This window comes from Meleagris gallopavo, chromosome 15, assembly GCF_000146605.3.
Source record: "Meleagris gallopavo isolate NT-WF06-2002-E0010 breed Aviagen turkey brand Nicholas breeding stock chromosome 15, Turkey_5.1, whole genome shotgun sequence".
Classification (NCBI taxonomy): domain Eukaryota; kingdom Metazoa; phylum Chordata; class Aves; order Galliformes; family Phasianidae; genus Meleagris; species Meleagris gallopavo.
Window position 1 is genome coordinate 12019443 of NC_015025.2, and position 14551 is coordinate 12033993.

Sequence of the window (14551 nt, forward strand, 5' to 3'; positions counted from 1 at the left end):
CTACATCTGTGGAGTTTATGAGGTTCCACTGACTACATCTGCAACCTGTCTGACCTTTTGTTGTGAAGTTCCTCAGAGCTTCATTTTAGATTAGCTCTACTATGAAAATATTACTCTAAATACTGTTTTAAAATATTTCATTGGCAGCAGGCTGGGTTCACACCTGAGTTGGGAAGCAGGTGTCCTTCCCTTCTGCAGGATGTGCTGTGTCGGGGTTAATGTCTCCCTGATGCTGATCTTTGCTGTAATTCCATACGTTCTGTGAAATATTATGGAACTGAGGCTAATAAGGCCAGGTTGGGTGAGGCCATGGGCAGCCTGACCTGGTGGGTGGCATCCAGCCCCCACAGCAGGGGGTTGGAACTGGGTGGTCTGTAAGATCCCTTCCAACCCAAGCCATTTTGTGATTCTAATAAGAAGTATTTCACAGAAAATGGAAGTAATATTGAGTCTTGCTGAGAGCTGCAGCTATTTCTGCTTGCCCTTTCTCTAACAGTGTTTCTCTGCCACTTCTGAAGTTCTCTGAACTCTTTGTTGCTCAGTCTTCTCCATACGTGTCCTGACAGTGTCCTGTGTTGATCATTCCACTTCTGTCTTGCTCTGAGGTGAGTTCTGCGTTGTTGTGGAGATGTGAATATGAAGGTTTCAAAGGCTTTGATGCATTTACAACACTGTGGAGACATACTGTGGCAACTTTTTTTGCCATTATAGCATCCCAGGGGGTTTATCATTTGTGAAATAAATAGTGATAATCCAGGGAAATCTGGTGTGAAGATTTTGGCTCAAACAAGAAAAACCAAAAGACTTTTTCCCTGTTTAGATTTCAGGGAGTTAAAACAGAATAGTAGAAGCTACTTTCATAGCAAATATGTACCAGTTGAGCTGCAGTGCAGCGCTCAGAAAAGCTCTTGCACTGTTTGTTCTGCAGATAACGTTTTCTGAGCTACTGAAGGGAAGCTTCCGCTCTGTCAAATTGGAAATCCTTGCAATACATCTAGAAAAACAGTATTCCAAACACGCTGGTGATATCTGAGTACATCATGAGGTGCCACAGTAAAAAGGTGCTCTGCCCCTGAGTCCTGAATTCCCTTGAAACCTCCCTGGTTTATGATCCTGTCCATCTTCACCAAAAGGGATGTCCATCTTCACCAAAAGGCAGTGCTATGAGCCCTGAGAATGCTCTTTAGCTGTCTGCATTGGTTTTAGTTAAGTGTTTATAATGCTGAGAGTTTACAGTGTTTTAAATTCCTTTTCCCCTAGAAAAAGCAAATATCTCACTTGTCACTGGTTTCTGTTCATTTAATAAGTGAACACATGAAATGCTAAAGCAGTTTCCAGAGCTGTTTGCATAAGAACTGTCCTACTAATATTATAAGCAATAATATTCAGCAGCTGGGCACTGTGACAGTATTTTACAGGTAATGACTGCCAGTAGACAGGAGGAATCAGAGTATTTAAATAACACACAGCAGTGGCACTGCTTTTGTACACATACATAATTACAATCAACGATCAACCAAGTTCTCTGTTCTGCAGAATCATTCTCACAATAAATGCTGTTTCCAGCTATCTAACTTTAGTTACGTGTGTTTACAGTTAAACCAATGAACCATAAAGTACAAAGATATGTAAGGATATATTAATTTACATGGTTCTTTATAAATATATTGATATGGTCTGTGACCGAACCACCTCAAGCATGTCCTGCTGCAATTTTTCGTTATTTAATCCCACATCACTGCTAAGAATTTCTTTGTACATTTGGATGGTGTTTGTGAGTTCAGGTAGCTGAACTAGCTAGCTCCTTGTGTGCGATTCCATGTGTCTGCTCCCCGTGTGACATGGTTACATCAAGTAATGGCATTCTGGTAAGCAAAGCTGTTATCTGATTAACTGTTATCTGATTCTGTTCCTGTTAAAGTCAGTTCCTTCCTACTGATTTGTCTGGAAATTAGATATCAGGTTGCATACAAAGTCAGTGGATGTAGTGAGAGAAGGTTCAGCACTGAGGGTGATACCCTCAGGGTGGTGATGGTGCTCTGTTCAGTTAGCAGTGATTTTTGTAAGCACAGCATTAAGAGATACTTGATAACTGAAAGCTCAGAACTGAAATGGAGTATCAGCACTTGAATCAAATGAAAGTGTAAGGAAGAACAAGAAAGAAATCAAGGCACAAGTGTTATTATTCACATCGGTCTGGAGCAGTCTCACTGCTCGGAGAGCTTCCACCTGGTAATGAAGAACCTCTTATTCTGAGAATCAGACTGAAAAAATAGATTGCTTAACCGTGATCAAGATGACAGGAACAGATAGCAATCTTTTTTTTCTTTAACTGTTTAATGTCAGAAACATGAACTGCCTAAGCACTTACAGAGGGGCAGTCAGGGGAACATCCATCAGTCCTGGCCTTCTCAGGGTCACAGGAGTTCCTGCTGGCCCTCTGAACATGTAATTTAGGCTAGTGTTCATTCCATGGCTGTATTTAGACCACTGAAAACACCTCTTCTGTGAAACTAAGCACACTTGGGCACAGCTGTGAGATGGTAATACTGGTATGAGGGACGCTTGGGCCAAAGTCACACTTGGGAATCTGAGCTGGGCCTCATTCAAACCCTAAATATTATCTGAGGTGTGTGCCACAGTGTGAAGAGAGAGCATTCTTAACTCTTGTGTTGAATACTCAAGAAGTGAGCATATTGTAAATGTCATGTGCTTGTGAATCGCTTCAGTCAGCAGTCCTGACCTGTTATTGGTGTGCTCAGGTGTGAGAAAGACCACGGTAGAGACGTGTTTCAACCTCAGACAAGGTAACCCGGCCTGTAGTATCTGTGCTGCTGTAACTTGTTACAGTCCTTTGTCTTGTGAATGACCTGAAATGATGAGATGGCTTCTGCATGGGCACTGGGACCTCCTCAAAAAGTGAAATTCCTGAATCAGATTTGCTCTCAGTTAAGCAGGTGAGATGGAGCTAATTAATCATTTCATTGCCTTGGAGTCTTACCCAGCAGAGAACAGATTCTACATCCTCACTTTGACCAACTGCAAATACACACCAGCCCCTCTGTTTCTTCACGATGTGTCTCAGTATTGCTGGCTGGGTTACTGCTTTCTGCTTGGTTCAATGCTGGTTGCAATGCCAGTGCTGGGCAAGCAGATGGTGTGTATCAGCAGTGAAAGGAGCCCAGTGATTGAGCTGACTGAAGGCTGGAATTAATGGGAACCATTAATAGTAAGATACTCTCGACAGCTGATTATTAGCCCCTACTGGGCATTTAGCTCTCTCCTGATTTTCCTGCTGTAATGCAGAAAGCAGATATTTGAGCTGTAGCTGTTTATGTGCTCTACTTCACGTGCATTATATTTGATCTAATTAGAAGAAAAGTGCTATATTATGCCAAAACTAATTCATACCTGTCACTCATATACTTGATTTCCATGTCAATAGTTTCTTACTCTTACAACTATCACTGCTCTTATGACTTCAGTGAGATCAGGCCCTGGTAGGTTTCATGAGACCTTGCTCAGTGGGAAGCAGGAAGCAGTTGTCAACCAAGTATTTTTCTTATAGCTTGAACAAGAGAAAGCAAGTTGATTTCTAGGACAGTGGGCTGTTGGACTAAAGTGGATCATTTAAACAACTGAATTTTAGCTGATTTTTATGTTGGCACTATCGCATGGGTGAGGAATAGGTTTCATTAATTTTTATGACCACTCTGGAAAATGATTTTTATTATGTTTTAATTTGAGAGAAGCTGCATTCAATACTACATCTTCAGGCTTCCATACATTGCAGAACAGAAGAAGCTTCCAACCCTTCCAACTGTAAGGATTCTATAAGCTCTTTTCAAACATAGTCAAACAGAAACAACTGCAAATGCCTCAGGTGTGACCTCTTGCTATTGCAGAGATATGGGAAAATTATTTTGGAAATTAAAGCAGAAAGCTATTTTTCTATTAAAAGAGAAACCCATAATCTGGATAAGTAGCAGGAACAATTTACTTTGAATTCATAGCATGTCTGTTTCATAATGGAGATTCTAGAAGGTCAGTTTTAGAGGCCAGCGATGATGGTAACAGAGAAAGCAATGATCTGTACTGGTGGTTTTGAGGAGAATGCAGTGCTTTTAGGAGAAATGCTAACTACATATTTTGTCTTGATCAGCAGAGGTCTGATGCAAATTTGCAGTACAGCAAATGGGGCTTGGTTTAGTGCTCATTTAAAATAAAGGGAAAAAAAAAAAGAAATTCCAACTCTAACATTTCCTCATGTTAAGGTACAGTTTGTCGGATGAACCGGTATTAAAGCAAAGCAAACTCTGTGCTGGGGCTGAAAGGAAGGTACTTCTGAAGGCTTAGGGTGACTTGAGGGGCCTTCCTCACAGTATAAACTACTTATAAATTGTTGTGCAAAGTAACGATGTACTGGAGATGGGAATGGTGCAGGGCTGGAAAATTAAAAAGACAAAAATCAGTTTGTACAAAGACTGAAGTTGAGGAGACTTCAGTATTCATGGCTTACTTGGGCAAAGCCAGGTGTGTAGGAGGGACAGCTGCATCGATGGAAGTACTTTTACAGTGACCTGGACATTGTGGATTAAAAAATAAGATGTTAATACTGTTGACATTCATTGTTATTGTTCTTTAAGACTCTTGGAAATGGTTTATTGGCATTAATACCATCATAAAGTACTTGTTAGCAGCACGCCTTTGGGAACACGATTCTGTTTGTGCTGAATTAAATAGCAAAGACCCCCTCTATCTTCAGTTAGGTGAGGAGGTACCAGGATGAAGAGCTACAGAAGGTCATCTGCAGCAAGATAGAAAATTTTAGAAGGTGCTTCTGGGTTATTTTAGGCATTCTCAGGAGGGTGGTTATTTAATTTCAGAGATCCCTTAGATACATCAGTTTGCAGATTTGAAAGGGCAATGTTTTCATACTCCTCTTGTGATGCTGAACATCTGCAGTGATAAACAAGCCCTATCAAATCCTTCTGAAAATTCTTGTTGAGAAATCCATAAAAGATGGGATTGATACATGTTGAGATCATGGCCACGAGGTGGCACAGTGTAAATGCTAGGTCGTGATTACAGCTCATCAGTGCCTCGTGGTTCCAGTCAAAAACAACATTGAACATATTGAGAGGCAACCAGCAAGCTGCAAAGGTCACAACAATTGATATCAACATCAGATTAATCCTTTTGTTTTCACTCAACCTGCTCTCGTTCTCTCTCATCCTGTCTATTTTACTGTGTCTCCGCCGGAGGCATACAAATATCTTGAGATAGCAGATAAGAATAAACCCCAGTGGGAAGCAGTACTGGAGAAGCAGCAGACTGGTGGTGAAAATCAGACGTTCTGTAATGGAAGGCCAGGCCTCGATGCACGCCACTTTGTTCTTGTAGAAATCGCTGTGGAAGGACAGGTGCTTGAAGGGTTCATCAGTTAGTTGGTGAAATATTAAAAAAGGAACGGATATCATGAGTGAAAAAACCCAAATGAAAATAATTCCCCAGTAAGCATGTGAGGTATTAGGCTTCCAGCCACGAGGATTTACAATTAACTGGTATCTCTCAATAGCAATCAGTACAAGTGAGAAAATGGAGACTGTGACAGATATACTTTGTATGAAAGAGCTTATTTTACACATAGCTTCCCCAAATATCCAGTAATCCATTAAAGTGTATGCAGCTGTGACAGGAATACACATGATACAGATCAACACATCTGATAGGGAGAGGTTGGCAATCAGAATGTTTGTAACATTTTGAGCTTCTTTCTGTCTCTTTATTATAACAATCAGGCAAAGGTTTCCAAAAAGCCCCACCATTGTAACTAATATGTAGGCTGTAATAAGCAAGAATACTGCAGGGAAGGAAGGTTGACATGTATCAAAGTTCAAAAACTGAGAATAACTGCTGTTTGGGGTAGTTTGATTAGGTAAAATCTCTGAGGGATGCTGAATGGCTTTATCCATCGTGAAGCATTTCCCAGACTGTGGGAAAACCTAGCTAGGAAGGTTTTGCATCTGTGAATATGTCCACCTCGTTAGTACTTAGAAGATGTTTTTCTTGGAGCTTCGCAAGGTGGCAATTAAATCTTTAAATACAAAGATTAAATCTTTGTATTTGGTGTCCTTGAAGTTTAAAGCAAGTCTGATGTAATTACTTACTGCACTGATGAGTTCTGGAAAGAAAAGCAAATGGCGTAGTATTAGTGGTTTTGTACAGAAAGGTGGGTGGAGGCTGGTCTGATCCTCCTTTTCTAAGGCTCTGTACTGACTGTCAGAGAGCTGTGAGTGTGATGTTTGAGAAATAGCAGTGACAGCTCTGTTTAACACTGCGTGAACGTTTTCATACAAATCCTCTTCTACTAACGGTAGATAAATGTTGCTTTTCAAAATTAAACACTTTAAGATCTCAGCCAAAGATTTAGCAAGGTTTGAGGAACTCCAGTGAGAGCAGTCTGTTGCTTTTTTGTTATCAGAAGAGTGAAGAATTGGATCCTCCCATTGCATTGCTAGTTTCGACATCATATTTTCTTTAAAACTACAAAGTAGTGTGAACTAATTCACCAAATCCCTCTGGTTTAATCCAGAATGATGCACTTTGATCTTAAGTGCTATTCAGCACCTCTATGAATGACATCTTTAAGGGAGTACCTTGATTTGCTTACGTGTTAGAGAGAGCACGTCCTTTTTCCTCAATCTAATTTGAGAAAAGTGTTAACTATGCAAAGATCACATCTTAGTTACACACCTGATTGTTTCCTATCTGTAGTTGCCAGAGATTGTTTTTCATTTCCCTGCACTCTGTTCACTGTTGTACAAGGCTGTCAAATGATACCCCAACATTTTCTGTGATTAAATATAACATGTACTCCAGAGATACAGAGTGGACTCTTTTTTCAGTTCTAACAGTTGTCAGGCAAAGAACGTGATACAATACAATTCAGCTGCTATGAAACTAGTGGTAATGGGAAGAATTAGCTTCAGCAGAAAATCTTCGTGGGTCTGAATTTATCACTGAGTTAAAAAGTTAATCTGAAATCAAAGGCTCACCAGCATTCTAGCCATAAAAGGACTTTGTTTCCAACCTGGAGAAGTGAAAAAGGAGGATGTAAGAGTTAGTTTTGAAATTTAAAGATGGGTTGATATGTGCTATGCATACAACTTTCAAAACTCAGCCATTAACTCACCGTAATTCCTTCTTGAAGTAGGAATTATTGGAAAACTTGCTGGAAGAAGGTCAGTCGTCATCCCTAGTAATAAATACCATAGCTTTGTGAGCCCTGTGGAGAGAATGGGATGGAGAAGCACTGGAATGTTAGAGGATGTGCAAAAAGAGGAAGGGATGGGTGGACATTTTATTATTACTAAAAGCAATTTTTATATGTATAAGTTTCACCAACCTTTTTACAGAAATGATTGCTGCTATTTAATCACTAGGGAATAAAAACATTTGATGCCTTGTGCAAGTCCAAGAGTAAACTGGAAAATATGATTTTACAACTGTTTCATTTCCTACAGCTACCCAAAGAATATTACACATAAGGTTATATCCAGATCTGCTTTGTGTTCTTCAAATTAAGAATTTGAAATTGTTTGTTTGAAAAACAAACAAGCCTTTGTAGAATCTGTTATCACTGTCCTTCTGATTAAAATATATCTTAATAATATATTGTAATTAGTCGTGCAAGAATGAGAAGTGACTGTAGATCTATGTGCCCATATGTAGTTTGATGTTCCAACTATGCCTTAAGCTTTAGTAGGGGTCTAATGTTAAACCCAGAGTCTTCTTGAATGCGGCCAGTTGGCCCTGCTTCAGCTATAGTGAGGGAATGGCATAAGAACTCAGTCAACAAGGCTTTAAGAGCTGTTGAAGTCCAGTGGCTCAGTTGGACTTTGTAGTCTCTCACTGGAGCCGAGTAGATCAGGAAAAGAGCTACGTACCCTAATTGGTTTGCACTGACTTGGACAAATTCCTCTTACTGAGTTCATGCAAAAGTGAAGGGATTCTGAAGCTAGCACAAATAGGTGATATGCCTTGGTATCAGCAGTAACATATTTCCTGGAATGCACTGCAAACTGCTTCTCCCTAGAATAGCACTAATTGCCTGGCTGGATTTATCATAAGAATGCATGTGCTGGAAGGACAAGAAGCCTGTTGCCCTGATGAGCTTTGCTGTCACTTCCAGATGTGCAGGAATCCAGTGCCTGGCTGCTTTGTCCCAGTGGTGATGTTCCTCTTTGCACTGCCTACAGTGTTCACCTGGCTAGCCTGAGAGCTGCTGTTTAAGAAAAGATGAGGTGTTAGCAGGGGCTCTGGCTTTGAAAGAGATACCCTGAAAGACAAGCTCTGTTCTTTCCTGCTATTTATGTCAGCAGGAGAAGCTGCAGGGACTAGGAGGTCATGAGGCTGAGCCATACTTGTAATATATTATGTATCTTTTGCTCCTCTCACTTACTTATCCATGACAGCAAAAGATAGTTTGGTAGTGAGGGTTCTGTGTCCTCTCCCAGTAATTCATTGTGGACATGGGGGTCCCCTTGGCAATGCCTGCCATTAAGGGCAAATCCCCACGCTGGCCTTCTGGGCTGCTCACTCAGTACGTTAGCTTAAAGCATGCTCATCATCCACATTGTCATTCTTTACTCAAAAAACAAACAAACAAACAAACAAAAAGATTAACTTCTTTTCACTGCTTGCTGCATATTGTGAGTTAAAAAGTGCTCACTTGAGTACATGTCATTGAGTGCATGAAAGGCAATTTAAACATTTCCTTGACAATGAAACGCTTATACCTGTCTTGTTTAAACATTTGGAATACTCATAGTGTTAGAAAAATAAGTTACACCTGAACTCACTGCAGCATGTTGAACTGTATTGTAAATACATACTGGTATTTTTTTAGACTGATAAATATTAGTGGAATAAGAATCCTTGAACTGCAATTACAGCTGATGTCAGAACAGGATTGCAGTGTTTAATGAGAGAAGTCATCTCTGTCGCTTACTTCAACCCCTAATCCGGGCATTTCAGAAAAGATTCTCTCCCGTAGACAGTGAGAGTTCACTGTAAGAAATGATAATCCACATAGCCTGATTCTTTCATTCCTCTAGATGCAGAAACATTACTGAAACATATGAAATGAAAAAATTAAAGCATAGTCTAAACAAAAAGAAGTTTTTAAAAGACTTTCTAAGTATTTTCTTACCTAAAATGTGTAGTTCCATCCCCTCAAAGTGACCAGTTAATATCTTGGTTGCAAACGTCGTCTGTCCATTAAATTCCAAAGTATTGCAATCGAAATGAAACTTTCCATTTAATTTTAAATATAGGATGTAGAGAATACAATTATCCTTTAGGAGACATATCCTAGTAGTTTTTCACTCAGGTTTATAGATTCTCTGATTTCTTACCTGATGAAAAATTCGAGTTGTATCCACGCTGTCGTTAACAAAATTTCTTTTCTCTTTTTGAGTTGATTACAAAGCCAGCAAACACATCTCCTTTGTGTATAAAAGACTCCAAAGCAGAGCAGTCTGCTGCTAAAGCTGTACTTAAACTATCTTCTCTTTCTGAAACAAACCACAGTTTCACAGTTTCCAACTGTGATCAAATCCGCCAGTCTGCAGAAAGGCTGCTGAGGAATAAAGCACGCTCTGGAATCCAAGAAGAGGCAAACAGCAGAGAGCAGGGAGGAGAAAGGACCAGTAGTCATGGGGATGGCTTTTCCTCACTGCGTTGCTTCCCTCCGCCCAAACACCTTATCTTGCAATTTCGTTTTCAATTATCTTATTTGTTCTGCACTGCAAATGTTTTCCCTAGGCTGGATTTCAAACATAAACATTTGCAGATGGTTTCTTGCTTTTTTAACTGAGAGGAGATATCAATGTCCTATTAAGTGCATCATTTGCTCTATCGCAATTAAATTCATCATATTTTCCACTATAAAGTGCTATTTTAAATTTTACACTGGAGTTCTAATAATCTTTATGAAAAGCAAAGCACAACACGTTATACCAGCATATACTGAAAAGGGAATTTATTATTACTACATTTCTTATTACTACTGCTATTTTTCCAATGGAAGTCCGTGATCACTTTATTTTTTAATATATATATATTAATATATTCAGCAGTTGCCTATTAAATATTTAGAGTGGATATTTATGGAACAGGAAACGGGCTTGTCCTTCTCAGGACGTGGTATTTGGTAGACTGCTTTTTGAACTTCTCAGCTCCTACCTGGCTCCCTTTAGCCCCCAGTCCTGGTCTCATACTGAACTGTCCAGTGGCTTTCCAGAATTAGGAACAGCAGAGGCAGTAGAAATAATCAGGAGTCAGCATTTATTTGTACGGGAACAGATTCATGAAAACAAGTTGAGAATTCCTTCTTAAATTAGAGAAGTGGAAACTTGCAGACGAAACATTTGAGGATGCTGGAGTCTGTCATACTGCTCCTGCTTTTTGGAGAGTGTTCTGAAAGCAGCAGGATTTGGGGATGAGCAAGATTGATGCTGTGCTAAGAGTTCAGGGTGGAACTCAGCATCAGAAAATGTTAGTTGTCATACTGCTGTGATTGTAGAAAAGAGAGCTGGAGGGGGCCTGATCAATCTCGTGTTCCTAGTACTTTGTTTCTATTTGTGATGTATTTGCCTAACCTGTCTTGTGAACATCTGTGGTGATCCTAGGTTATGCGTTCCAGTGCATCATAGGCTGTTAGGAAGATTCACTTAAAACCTCGCCCTGAAATTTCCTTCTCTTCACTTCAGCCCATTGCTTTTTATTCCAAGAGTGGTTTCTGAATTCTGAAATTTTAGGCAAACTGCTGTGAGTGTGCAATGTGAGTATACTTTTCTAGAACATTTCTCGCTCTTGCTAATTTTGATTATGTCAGAAACATTGCAAAATACAGCTTTTCCAAAGTGCTTTACAATTTCTGCCTCTGGTTGTGGTATGAACCAGGAAATGAATCAGGACCTAAAAATGAAATGTGCTGGACGTGTACCAGAACAAGCCATAAAAATGCACTATTTGTTTGTAAATGAAATAAGCCAGTAAAATTAAAAGATGTCCTGATTCTATTTATAAATTTTAATCGAAGGTCAGATTGCTTATCTACATAGGCGTCTGTTTCTAATACTGTTTGCAGTCCTCCATCTGTGGAAGGGCTGAAGTATTTAACATGTGATCCCATTTATTGTACAGTCGTGTCTGTCAGCTACCTTCTGTGGGCTGAATTTGTTGTAACCTGTTGTGAATTAGATACGATTGGACATCAGAGGCTCGTGGGTGTAGCTGCTCTTGGTTGTGATGCTTGACGTCAGAGGTGCATACACTGGGCACTGGGCCCAAGGTGTATTGTTTTCATCCAAATGCTGTAGTGTCTATTTGCAAACAAGGTTAATGGATAGCAGAATTGTATTTGCTTTATATAAATGATCATGATATTTCTAAATTGCTCAATAAAAATGACGTGAAAATAGTCTTTATCAGTCGACATCGGTAGCTAACTGGAAGGCAGGATTGCAGGTAGTGAGTGTAAATTGAGTGAGTGTGTAACTTGAAACAAATACTGGAAATGCACTGTGGTTAAGATGTGACTGGATTGGTAAAGACACAGTCAGGTGTAAATTTGGTTTCTCTGCTACTGGGTTTTCAGTGCTTCAAGAATCTGGTAGGATTTTCAGTGTGACTTTCAGGGTTTTATTGGGGTTTTCAATAACAGTTTGCCAAACAAACAAATGAACAGAAAAACCTCTAAAATAATAGTGTACTGAGTCTCGTTATATTGAATGTGAGTCATTACACTGATAACCACCTATGAGGATTATTCCAATTACATAGTATTATTGGAGTAATAATTCCAATTAGAACATCTTTGCCAAGTTGCTGGTTATACTGTAGCTAGGGGCATGATCTCGGGTAAATGTTCCTGTGGTAGTTTTAAACTAGGTAGCATTTAACCCTTATAGGCACAGAACACGGGGCATGTCATCTGAACCTGCCAGCCCATAGCTCAGCAGGGGCTCATGTGTATGCAGTGTAGTCTCATCTTGGTTAGAGTGAAGGCATTGCGATTGCTATGGCATACAGACCACGAGGAGAGTGAAAGATTAGAATCCATAATAAATATTTCCACCTTTGAGTTTGTAATAACATCCATGGTGTCAGTAACAGCCTGTTGCTGAGGAGTTCTGTAGTATGAGTTTGGCTAAGAGCTGCTTCAGTGACCTGTAATAACTCTGAAAGATGTGGAATATTTCTTGCTAATAAGCATTAGTCTTTGTAGCAGACTAATGTAGCAGACTTTGTAGCAGGGGCACAGAGAAATAAATGGGAACTCTTCCTCTCTTGTGTTAGTGGCAGATGTGCCGGTTCTTGTTACAAAGAGTAAGACACTATGCTATGATGGAGGAAAAACCCAGTCCTTTCATGGTTTCCTACTTCATGGAGATATCAAACCCTCCTCAGCAAATAGGTTATGATTTGACCAAAAAAGCAACATCTGATAATCAACCAAGAGTGCACTGTAAACTTTTCTCCAAAGCCCATGCAGATAAGGAAGGATTGCTGTGTATCTGTCAGTTGAGACACTGATCCTTAATACAAGTTGTAGTTGTTTTTTCCTAATTGGAGAAAAATTGTCACAAAAATTCACTCACACGTCTATATGGCATTTAGGTTTCACTCCCTTTTATTGCATAATTCTAAAGAATAGCTTAGCAAAATCCCTGATAGCTTGTTCTGGTCCTTACCTCTCAATTAGGTCATTCCTAGAATGAAAAGTCAACCATTTTAAAATCTACTTTATCTTTAAATGAGTTACTTATAGCATGTTCATTTTAAAAATTGTATCATGCCATGAACTTTCATCTCATTTCTGGACCTTCTTCAGTTGGCATACAGCTGAGATGGAGGCTGATGCACTCTCTGGCTGATAGGTTGGCATCTTTATTGTTTGGGTCAGCCAAGTCACTTTTCTCTTTTCTTACTGAAAAAGAGATAAGACATATGAGTAATTGAAATAGGAATGTGATTGCATTAATTTATATTTTATAATAGCTTCCCGTTTCCAAACGCTGATTGAACTCTTTGTAGCTTTTCAGAACTCCTCCAGCTGATGTTTTCCAAGAGTGATCTCTGCCAAAGACAATTATTGGACTGGCACACACATTTGCTTGTTCCCGTTCTACAATCTTTTTATAACAACACTGTGAGCACCAAACCCTGCCGTTCTCATGCCATGAATGTTTTTACTGTCCTAATTATTAATTAAGAACTACTTAAGTAATCAAAAGAAACTTTTTTCATCAGCCTGTTCCTATTTTCCTCCATGTTTTGAGCTGTAACAACAATTTAGATTTTCTGAATTAAAGGTATGAATTCCAGATTGCTATTTTGGGTCTACAAAGCCTTACTTCTTATGCACCTCCTCATTTTAAAATTTCTTTAATAGCATGGATAGATATCTTATGGCTGATTTCAGGCAGGTACATATTGAGTGAGCTTCATAGCATAGCTGCCCCTGCTGTTTTCAAACAAAGCTAAACTTCAGTCATGCAACAGAAAGACAAAAAAAGTAGTCGGTGAAGGTTCTGTGGAGCAAGAAATAGATGTGGCCTAGGAATAGATCAGGGAAAAAAGAAATCTGGGAGATTTTAACTTAAACATGAAGCACACAAAGAAAAGGTTGCAGATTTAGAAGATCTGAACATGACCAAAATTGCGGTTGGCTGCAGGCTTGGTCTTCCTTATGCAAAACTTATAATTCCGGTCTATCATAGTCCAAGATCTAGTGAATAATCTACCCTATACCTCTCAGCATTGCTAGAGACTCTTTGGCACTTGATGTGTTTTTCTGACTTTTCAGACTGTATCTCCCTGATGTATTTTCATCCCATAACTCCAAGTTATGAGCAGCTCTTACATAAACTTTTAGGAAAGAGAAGAAAGGAAATCATCAATTCTGATGGAAGAGTGGAAAGATGAGAGGGGAGAAGAGAAACTGAGCTTCAGACAGGAGAGGAGAGGGCAGTAGTTAAAGGAAAATAGTAATATAATTCCAAAAAAGAGGATCTAATTACCATGATCTGATGACTTTCCCCTTTACCCTTCACAAAGATGAGTTTCTTTCTTTCAGCACAGTTCCCTTACAAAGTGCTCAGGGAAGATTTTGTTCAGGAAGGTGAGCTTTTGATAGTACTTGCTGAATAAACCGTTCTTGTGGGTTATTCTGTAGTTACCTTTTTATCTTGTTTTGCATTAAGTAACTAAAGCAGAGGGGTAAAGTGTTTTATTCCTCACCTGAATTTGCATGGAGCAAAAACTTCTATCCCAAGGAGTGTCCTGTTCAAACCTTAGATACGCAAAAGACTCTTTAGTTTCCTCTCAGTGCATTTTAATCGGTCTTTTTCCATGGAAGCCCCATTGCGACCACTGGTAATTCATGACAGTCTCAGAAGAAAGATCACAGTCTTAATGTTTCTGTAGATTAAGGTACAAAGAGCAGAAGAGGATGAAAGACAAATATCTTGTTTAATTTAAA

General features: G+C 39.4%; 1 protein-coding gene across 2 annotated transcripts; it reads right to left on the bottom strand.

Annotated features, from left to right (window-relative positions):
• Nucleotides 1-450: 450 nt before the first annotated feature.
• LOC100542185 (neuropeptide Y receptor type 6-like) lies at nt 451-10100 on the bottom strand. 2 transcript variants are annotated; one of them, XM_010719084.3, is made up of 4 exons: nt 9420-10100; nt 7196-7288; nt 7059-7093; nt 451-6184 (listed from the first exon to the last, which is right to left on the bottom strand). In XM_010719084.3, the coding sequence occupies exon 4, from the start codon at nt 5973-5975 to the stop codon at nt 4851-4853; it is 1125 nt and encodes a 374-aa protein (XP_010717386.1). In that variant the 5' UTR covers nt 5976-6184; nt 7059-7093; nt 7196-7288; nt 9420-10100; the 3' UTR covers nt 451-4850. The 2 variants fall into 2 exon arrangements, with proteins under 2 accessions (XP_010717386.1, XP_019475998.1); XM_019620453.2 differs by having other exon boundaries at nt 451-7093.
• Between the last annotated feature and the right edge of the window lie 4451 nt (nt 10101-14551).

What these genes read in the sequence shown, in the direction of transcription:
- LOC100542185 (XM_010719084.3), bottom strand. Translation starts at nt 5,975, where the DNA reads ATGGATAAAGCCATTCAGCATCCCTCAGAGATTTTACCTAATCAAACT.